Below are 10797 nucleotides of genomic sequence, written 5' to 3' on the forward strand. Positions count from 1 at the left end.
GGTCAAATCAATGTATGTAAGGCATCATCAACCTATTATATTTGTCGAAAAGGGCTTTCAACAACAACAAAAAATGTTTTAAAATTATTAACTATATCACTGTCAATTGTTTGATTCATTCATTCATTTTCTGTACAGCTTATCTTCACAAGGGTTGCGGGGGTGCTGGAGTCTGGACCTGGCACGAGGTGGGGGACACCCTGAAATGGTGGCCAGCCAATCACAGGGCACAAGGAGACAGACAACCATCCAAGCTCACACTCATAACTAGAGGCTATGTAGAGTGTTGACCCAGGAATGTGGGAGGAAATTGGAGTACCCAGAGAAAACCCACACAAGAAGGAGAACATGCAAACTTTCTGACATCTTACAATAATAGTCTGTGTCTTGTATCGGTTTCAAACTGCCCGGATGAGGGTGGGACTTGGGGAAACATAGTCAAGACCACCACTTAACTTATTTAATGTGATACGTACAATGCATCTAGTAATTAACAGTCCTAGTTTAGTTTCAGAATTACTCCTGAAAAGTATTGCCCTCTGCTGTACAAAGGGGGGATTTTTTTCATGACATTCACTTGAACGCTCCCAAAGTAATCAAAGTCATACAAAATATTCATCTAAACAGAAAGCACTGTGGTCTGTTTGGAATTGCTGCATTTCATCAGATCAGACTTCCATTGCATTCCTTTGTTAATGGCAGCTGTTCATTTCTTTGCTTCCTCTTACAGTGCAAAATACCAAAATGTGTATAGTGAGTCTTCTTCAACTCCGTGATGCGTTGTACTTGTGGCATCCATGTTGTCCATCAAAGTCCAATACAGTGACATCACCACAGATGACACTTTCTCCTATGAGAGGGTGGGAATGGTTTGCATCATGATCACAACATTAGAGGCAGCGTGTGCGGCCTCCTTCGAACTGTGATGCATGCTGATGATGTCACCGCTGCTTTTCTCTGCCTCTGCCCGCCGAAAAATATTCCTCATAGTCGTCTGTGCAGAAAAGGGAACTGTTATGACAATGTGACTTGATCAAAACTACAGCTAATTATGGGCAAAATTGTGTGTGTGTATATATATATATATATATATATATATATATATATATATATATATATATATATATATATATATATATATATATATATATATATATATATATATATATATATATATATAAATTACTGTTAAATTTTAAAGGGGAAAAGGAGAGGATGGATTGTGATTGTTTAATTGTGCTGTGAAAATGCCACATTGCAATTCATTCTTTTCTAGTTAACTTTTGATTTGGCTTAATTTTCAAATTTACCCAAAGAAATAGTGGGAATGGAAACACTATGAGAGCATGTTCCAAGTCAGCACTTTGATTGCAACCGACAGTAGGAACAATGACATCAGCATTTCTGCTATTATGCCATTTTGCATGAATTTTCCGTACTATATTTTGTCTATGCAGTAGGTGTGTATATTAAGAATCCGCACAATAGGAACAAAGATGCTTGTTTTTGTAGAAAATTGCTTTGTAACTGTTTTTCCTCAGCATCTATTGTAGGTCATTGAAAAGGTGAATGGAATTATGAACAGTTTCAAATAGTAGACTGTAGTAATAAAAAAAAATACAATAAATAAATAAAAGAATAAAAACTGAAGTTTCTACTGAGAAGAAACATATGTCAGGAAGTTGCAGAAAGTAGAACAATTGCACTTTACTATTCCGGATTATTCAGAGGCATTAATTTTTTGAACAGCTTTAACCTCACTAGGGTCACGGGGGTGCTGGAGCCTATCCCAGCTGACTTCAGACCAGCCAGCGGAGGACACCCTGAATTGGTGTCCAGCCAATCGCAGGGCACAAGGAGACGGACAACCATTCACACTCACACTCATAACTATGGGCAATTTAGAGTGTCCAATCATCCTACCATGCATGTCTTTGGAATGTGGGAAGAAACCGGACTACTGGGAAAAAACCCACACAGGCCCGGAGAGAACATGCAAACTGCAAACAGGTGGACGGACCTGAATTCTAACCCAGGGCCTCAGAGCTGTGAGGCCAACGCGCTAACCGCTGAAGCCGCCGGGACTCCCAATATTTTTTTAAAAGAAAAAAAAACATGTTTGAATATCTTCCACCATTAGGGTGTTTTTTTAATGTGGGGGGTTCACAGTACTGTCAAACATAGAAGCATGTACAACCATACCCGGAAGTTGTTAGTCACAAAGCAGTAGACCACTGGATCCATGCAGCTATTCAGACTGCTAAGCGTGACGGTTAAATGGTAGACGATCGCATGGTGAGGCATCTCGGGATAGAAATAAACCACCACCTACAACGTGGAAAAGCAATGCAATGTCCTTTTTTAATAATTGAATTGGAGAAAAGCAAGCCATATCTTCTCACCCACCTGTCGTATGTGGAATGGTGTGAAGCAAACAGTGAAGATAATCAGTACCGTGGTCAGCAGCTGGACAGCCCTTCTCCGTCTATTCCTGCATGGATAAACATGGTCACAATCTCACTGTGACACCTTATACTATTTCTCTCTTTTTTTATTTATATATATATTTTTTAAAGTGTCTCAACTTCATAAAAAGCGCATTTCCTTCTGTATCCATAACATTAAATTGCATGGATTAATTTAAGGGTTTTGCTTAGTGCATTTTCAGCATTTATTTCGTCAATAATCAGGCATGTCAATGCCATGATCCCACTAATGTAAGAGAAACTTTGCCCCCCTCAACCCAGATTTAAAGCCAGTTGATTTGAAAAGCCAGTATTTCTAACAATGATAGCAAAACACTGCATCAATTGCCCAAACCTGTAAAAAAAACACTGAAAGCATGCCATTAAAAAACCTGCAAGACATTTTAATCACAGTTCAGAAAAGATACACATTAAATAATGGACTATCACGTACCTGCTCTGTTGCATCAAGCTCTGATCGGCAAGCGCCCACACGATCCGCAAAGTGAAGGCCACAATGATGACAAGGGGTAGAAAGAACTCGGTCAGCGTGAGGAAAAGGAGCTTAGAGAGGCAACAGCCTGTATGTTGGAAGGCGGAAGACAGGAAGGAGTAGGTGACCACAATGGCAAACAGCCATACTGATATACACACACATTTGGCCACACTGGAGTTACGCCACCGTCGTGATGTCTCAACCTTTAAAGACATGAAAATAACTATTTTCATCCATGAACAAATAACATAATTCTCGCACTACAGCCACTAGACTCACCTGCACTATGGCCAGGTAGCGGTCCACACATATACAGGTGAGGAAGAGGATGCTGCAGTACATGTTGACAAAGTAACTGAAGATGTGCAAGTAGGAGCAGATGAGACAAGCTCCTCCACTGTAATAAAGCAGGATTCGCGTCGGGAGAGAGAGATTGACCAGTAGGTCGCTCACGGCTAGATTGATAGTGTAGATCACAGAGGAGCTCTTCTGCTTGGTGCGTAAACAAAACACATAAAGAGCCAACGTGTTGAGCCCCATGCCGACCTGAAAGAGGATAAAAAAAACAGTTAAACAGTACATTAAACATTCAATTTACAGCAAACAAAAACACAAATGACCAACCAGAAAAATGAGGGAGTTTATAACCATGAGAGTAATCCAAAGTTTACAGAAATCATTGTAAAGTCCCTCGTCCAAATGAGCAAGTTTTTGAAGATATGCCTCCATGCCACTCGTATTGCTGACACTGGACACATCTGCACAGCCAGAAAGTGGAGTGTTGGTGAGAGTCCATGACGCTGTGCTGTTTGCACTCACGGTGATCATGACGGATGCCGATGATGAAAGCTGCTACTGATATTGAGGACCACCTTAATGAGAATAATCACAATCAGCTATATTAAGTGTGAATCCTGCAAATGGCATAAACAATACATTTAGACTGTGTTGGATGTTTGAGCATTATCATACTGTTTTCTTATGTTCGAATGCAACATTACTCTAGGACAAGGGTGTCAGACTTGGGTTGGTTCGCGGGCTGCTTTAACGTCAACTTGATTTCACGTGGGCCGGACCATTTTAGATATAATATTTAGATTTTTTAAAATAAATTTATTAAAAGAACTGGATTAAAATCCCTGAATATCCAGTTTTTTTAATAGATCTAAAACAATGTTTATTTGAGCTTTTTCATATAAATTTTTAGATTTTACAAAATGATTTTTGAACTAAAAACACAGAAAAATGGATTAAAAAATTACAATTGTTGATTTAAAAGGTGGAAAATCAGCACATTTAATATACATCCATAGTCTTCATTTTAATTTGATCCTAAAACAGAAAGTCGGCATTCATGATTTACTTTACCGGGCCACACAAAATGATGCGGCGGGCCAGATTTGGACCCCGGGCCACACAAAATGATGCGCCGGGCCAGATTTGGACGCCGGGCCGCCAATTTGACACATGTGATTTACACTGTGTTGGATGTTTGATCATTATCATACTGTTTTCCTATGTTCGAATGCAAAATTACTCTAGGATATAATTTCTTATTGAAAATAGCCCATATTTTTGAAAGATGGGTGGATTATGGTGATTCATCTGGTAAAAAATCTACAACTTTAATCCATTTTGATATCATTTGAATAAAAAGATCCAGAAGAAGCTAGTCCTTACAGTGGATATGTTTATTCAAGAGCCATGGGGATCATTGCATTAGTTTGTGTATACAGTATATGCATTAATATAAGGCCGTCATACACATATATGAAGTAGCGGTTATATAATCGCCATCCGAGGGAAAGTATAACTACAAATGTAGGCTCTGACAAAATCAGTTTGACACCCCTGGTATATATTGTAAAATATTTTTTGTAGATTTGAAGAGTACCGCATCATTGGGAGCACCATTTGTAACACAATCTCAGGCCTCCCATACATCAGTGGCTACAGTCACCAAGTACATTTAAACCCATGCCCCGTTTATTTGTGCTATCTATTTATAATGTTATTTACTGCTATGGAATGGAAAAAAAAATGATTTTTTTTCTCATCAAAAGAAATATTCAGATATTAGCTCATCTCCACAACAGTTATGTGCAGCAAATCATTGTCTACACGTTTGCTTTATGTCACGTTATCCAAACAATCTAATGCACTCAATTTAATGAAAATAACATGCTGCACTTTGTGTGGGAGTAATGTGACTTTCCTTGAAGAAAAAAGAAAGAAAAACTTGCAATAGTATTCTTTTAATGTCACACGTGTAATTTTTCATTTTTACTGGGTTAGACTTTTCCATTGTAAAGACCAACAAGAGAAACTATGTTCAGGGAGAAACAACAATGATAAGTAATACATCAAATTGACCTTTACCCATTGCAGAGAGCAAATAAGTCCTCAGCTATAAATTACTGCCTTTGTAGCCATCCCAAGCAGATATTAAAGCTGATATTTTTTCCAAAGATCAAATGTATTTTTCATAAAACAGTAGGATCTTGCTTGAATGCATCTTTAATACTGAAGTTTACGTGTAATTATTGTTGTTGTAACTTATAAATGAATTATGTTTTATGATTTTATGTGGAATCTTCATTGAATCCTCATGCAAGTACAGTTGTTAGGTAGTTTTCATTATTTAATCCAATTATATCACTCTCCAATCTTCTTGTTTCTTCCAATTATGTATGTGTCAATCAAGTGTTTTTTTTCATTAGATGCTGTGGTTAATTTCTTTTTACATCAGTGTGACAGTTGAAAATGTTACTACAAATATTGATTAAAGCTTTAATGGAGGTTTTATGATTTCCAATGGGTGAGGCTAGAGCACATGTGTCAAAGTGGCGGCCCGGGGGCCAAATCTGGCCCGCCGCATCATTTTGTGTGGCCCGGGAAAGTAAATCATGAGTGCCGACTTTCTGTTTTAGGATCAAATTAAAATGAAGCGTATAGATGTATATTAAATTTCCTGATTTCCCCCTTTTAAATCAATAATTGTAATTTTTAATCAATTTTTTTCTGTGTTTTCAGTTCAAAAATCATTTTGTAAAATCAAAAAATATATATAAAAAAAGCTAAAATAAACATTGTTTTAGATCTATAAAAAACTGAATATTCAGGCCTTTTAATCCAGTTCTTTTAATCCATGTATAAAAAAATCTAAATATTATATCTAAAATGGTCCAGCCCACATGAAATCGAGTTGACGTTAACGCGGCCCGCGAACCAACCAACTAAATTTATTTTTTTTGTATTTTTTTTATATTCGATATAATAGATAGAGTTGTTTTTTAACACTCAAATATCTTGTAAATCAATAAGTATCGCATAACAGAATACTTTAAAGTTAGGAATTTCCACTGCAAAAAAAAATTGGAAAATAATCTTTGACCATTACATTCACTCTCTGGTTCTGTTTACAGTTTTCGGGAGCATGTTAATGGACTCAACATTTATTTATTGCTATGTGTATGTGAAATCATTAAATCCCAATAATATGTCAAGTAAAGTGGTGATGCAATAGGAGCTAAGAGAGGGGGTGAAGAATCCAGAGGGCTCAGAGGCACAACACAAATAAATTCCAGCAGTGTGGGAGTCTCTCTACGCTTGTGCCTGGAGGACTATAGCTAAAAAGAGATGGAACAGACATCTCACTCTGTCCAGCATAAAATTATTGCATTTTAGAGACTCCCTCAAGGCAACAGCCACATTTTGTTGGTGTAATAACTTTGAAGTGCCATAAATGCTCAAAGTGCAGGATATGTCTACTTGTTGTGGGACAGAAATACAGATGACATTAAAACATAATAGAGTTGCCACAACTTTGTTTAGTACTAATGGAAAAACCTGATTAAAATTGACATCATTTGGATTCTGAAGTCAGAATTATAGCAATCTATTACAACTCAGGCTACTATTATTAAGCTAAGACACAGCGGAAGCCAAGGATAGGAAGTATAGAATGATTTTTTTTTACTTACCTTGAGACAAAACACAGTCTCACAGGCTTCCAAAGGTGGGTTCAAATCCTTGAAGGACTGATGTTTTACGAGCAGGATTTTGCATCGCCTTCATCTTTGTTACACCTGATGCTTTGCCCTACTCAAGTTCAGGAAAGTTTCATCATCATGTGTCCCTGTAGTTTTTCTTTATGAAGCTCCATGCATTGTCTTCTCAATTAATTCAGTGTTCTATTATGTACCATCCCGTCTTTCAGTTTTTCTTTTCTGCTTTACTCCACCTAAAACATTCTCCTCCTCCCTCCCTCGTACGCATTCTCAATAGTTCCCATTTGGTCCCCAGACAGGAAGTGTGGGTATCTGTTTACATCTTGATTGGACATGTATTCCCATGTTCAATTTTGTCACAACACATGCACATTTGGATAACATCCGCTTCACAGTTCAGAGGGACCAGGTTCAAATCTAAGCGACCAACCTTCTTCAGTTAAGTACAGTAGGTATTCATATTGTCTCTGGGCTGGCATGGGGTAGTCCAACTTTCTCCCACTTTACAAAAATACCACATCTAAAGTCAGATGTGTTGGATTCAAACAATAGATGTACAGCATTATAACTCAAAATGAAAAGTTCATTATTCCAAAGATGGGAATTACTGCACTGCTATCATTTATAATATGGGATCTTGATATTTTATAAAATAATTATTAAGAATATATCTTATTAGTAGACCCTAACCCTAACATTCCACCAATAAATTAACCAGTTAATAACGAGAATACAAAAACGTTCATGTATTCATTTTCCGCACAACTTATAAATATAATATCATTGTTACGGTGCACAGAGGCCCATTTGAACCCTACAGCACCCAACTTGAGGCATTTTACAAAATGTATTCAAATGAAAACACAGGCTGAATGCGGAAACAAAAAGGGTCCGTGACAATAAGGTCAACAGGGATCTAAGAAAACCCCCCAGGGTAACCGAGGCAATGACCACGGTGCTACAAGAAATAGTTACAACTATAACAAAAATATATATCAATACACATAAGATGCTAATTACCGTATAACAATCACTAAATCAAAAACAAGACAAACACACATCTAATGTAAAAATACAAGCAGGACAGCAGCAGAGCATGTCAATAACACAATACATTTCTAGTTCATTCTCATTAATTTAATAGACACAGTCCAACTTGTTCCTAATTTAATAGGGCCCAATATTAGATTTAATTGATTGATTGCTTGTACCTTACAAGCAATAGAGGCAAAACTGAATGGCTACATTTTTTTGTTATTAGCATTGATTGTTACCTATGGGTCAACTGTTGATTCCCCTTTAGTTGGGAATGGCAACAATGGATAAACTAAGCTCAAAGCAAAATTGCCATTGGCAGTGTTGCACAACAATTAATTGCCTCCACTCACCCCTTTTCTTGAGTCAAATGTCTTTCTGAAAACAGCAAGGGCACATTATTGGTTAAATGGAAGAAATGTCTTTATTTCAAAAAAATAGTATTATAATAGTCATATATTGTCTGAAGACTTTTGAAAGCCAACCAAGCCCCATTGTCTGCTAAATCCCATGTCACAGACTGCGACAGGTTTATGTCTCCTGGTTTCCCTTCAAGGCGATCATCATCATTCATCGTTTGGCAGCGTTCCTCGTAAATATCCGGATAACGGATGTTTAGAGTGGGCCATGGATCAACCTGTTACTGAGCGCCAATGAGAGAGAGAGGACGCAGAACATGGAGGACAAAAATGATGTAAAGGTCTACATGTCCAAAAAAAAAAGTTAGCCAAAGCAAATTAATTCAGAGAAAGAAGGGGGAAGTGGGGAATCGTCATTCTGAGTGTATAAAGATATAGAAATGACAGGTGGATCAGAGTGTGACGAATATTTATGTGGGAGTGTGAGTGTCAACACTGATGTTCCAGTGTGTGAGTCAACCAAGGAGAACTGAAAGACTCTCCATGTCAGGAATTAGGTGATGATGGACGACAGAAGGTAAAGTTTCTGCACCTTTTACTTTGCTCTTTCTGTTTTAATGATGCATGACTTGATATATTTGTCAGGGATGAGAGGCCTTGAGATGGAGATGTCTGTCCTTCACTTGTCTTCTCCTGCAGTTTGTTGACATTTTCCCCAAATTTGATTGAATGTTCAGATGTTTGAAAAGGTTTCTTGAAGCAAACCTGCTTATAGTTCAACCTCAGTGGAAAATGTTAAACACAAGGACAAAAAACTGGTATTAAACTAAGTGCACTTCTATATGGATGGATCAATATTGGTTAATTATTGTATGAAATTCCCTTTAGCACAGCTCCATCTGGTTGATACATAACACAACTAGCAGTACTGCGACTACTACTAGCAGTACTGCAACTACTACTACAAGCAGTACTGCGACGACTACTAGCAGTACTGCAACTACTACTACAAGCAGTACTGCGACTACTACTAGCAGTACTGCAACTACTACTACAAGCAGTACTGCGACTATTACTAGCAGTACTGCAACTACTACTACAAGCAGTACTGCAACTACTACTACAAGCAGTACTGTAACTACTACCACTAGCAGTACTACGACTACTACTGCTAGCAGTACTGTGACTACTACTACTAGTACTGCGACTACTACTACTGCTAGCAGTACTATGACTACTACTACTGCGACTACTACTACTGCTAGCAGTACTATGACTACTACTACTGCGACTACTACTACTACGGCGACTAATCCTACTAGTACTGCGACTAATCCTACTAGTACTGCAACTACTACTACGGCGACTACTTCTACTAGTACTGCGACTACTACTACTAGTAGTATTGCAACTACTACTACTACAGCGACTACTATTACTAGTAGTATTGCAACTACCACTACTACGGCGACTACTACTACTAGCAGTATTGCAACTACTACTACTATGGCGACTACTACTACTACTAGTAGTATTGCAACTACTACTACTACAAGTAGTATTGCAACTACTACTACAAGTAGTATTGCAACTACTACTACTAGTAGTATTGCAACTACTACTACTAGTAGTATTGCAACTACTACTACTACTACGGCGACTACTACTACTAGTAGTATTGCAACTACTACTACTACTACTACGGCGACTACTACTACTAGTAGTATTGCAACTACTACTACTACGGCGACTACTACTACTAGTAGTATTGCAACTACTACTACTACTACGGCGACTACTACTACTAGAAGTATTGCAACTACTACTACTACAGCGACTACTATTACTAGTAGTATTGCAACTGCTACTACGGCGACTACTACTAGTAGTAGTATCGCAACTATTACTACTATGGCGACTACTACTACTAGTAGTATTGCAATTACTACTACTACGGCGACTACTACTACTAGTAGTATTGCAACTACTACTACTACGGCGACTACTACGACTAGTAGTATTAAAACTACTACCACTACTAGTAGTACTGCTACCACTACTACTACAGCGACTACTACGACTAGTAGTATTAAAACTACTACCACTACTAGTAGTACTGCTACTACTACTACTACCACGGCGACTACTACTACTAGTAGTACTGCTACTACTACTACCACGGCGACTACTACTACTAATAGTACTGCTTCTACTACTACTACCACGGCAACTACTACTACTAGTAGTATTGCGACTACTACTACCTACTACTAGTAGTACTGCTACTACTAAGAATACTACTACTACGACGAAGACGACTACTACTACTTCTACTGCGCCGAATATTGAATATTGACGGGTAAAGTTTTAATAGTTACAAAAATAATAAGGAGCATTACCGAACATTTCCTTAATTAAAAGAATTGTTAGAA

The 10797-nt window shown here is 37.8% G+C and overlaps 1 protein-coding gene across 1 annotated transcript; it reads right to left on the reverse strand.

Annotated features, from left to right (window-relative positions):
- Positions 1 to 561: 561 nt before the first annotated feature.
- gpr20 (G protein-coupled receptor 20) lies at positions 562 to 6960 on the reverse strand. Its single transcript, XM_077599192.1, has 7 exons — positions 6945 to 6960; positions 3586 to 3833; positions 3241 to 3507; positions 2920 to 3164; positions 2407 to 2491; positions 2203 to 2328; positions 562 to 994 (listed from the first exon to the last, which is right to left on the reverse strand). Exons 2-7 carry the CDS (start codon positions 3787 to 3789, stop codon positions 851 to 853), a joined length of 1071 nt encoding a protein of 356 aa, XP_077455318.1. The 5' UTR covers positions 3790 to 3833; positions 6945 to 6960; the 3' UTR covers positions 562 to 850.
- Positions 6961 to 10797: the final 3837 nt, after the last annotated feature.

Source organism: Stigmatopora argus, chromosome 4 (assembly GCF_051989625.1).
Source record: "Stigmatopora argus isolate UIUO_Sarg chromosome 4, RoL_Sarg_1.0, whole genome shotgun sequence".
Classification (NCBI taxonomy): domain Eukaryota; kingdom Metazoa; phylum Chordata; class Actinopteri; order Syngnathiformes; family Syngnathidae; genus Stigmatopora; species Stigmatopora argus.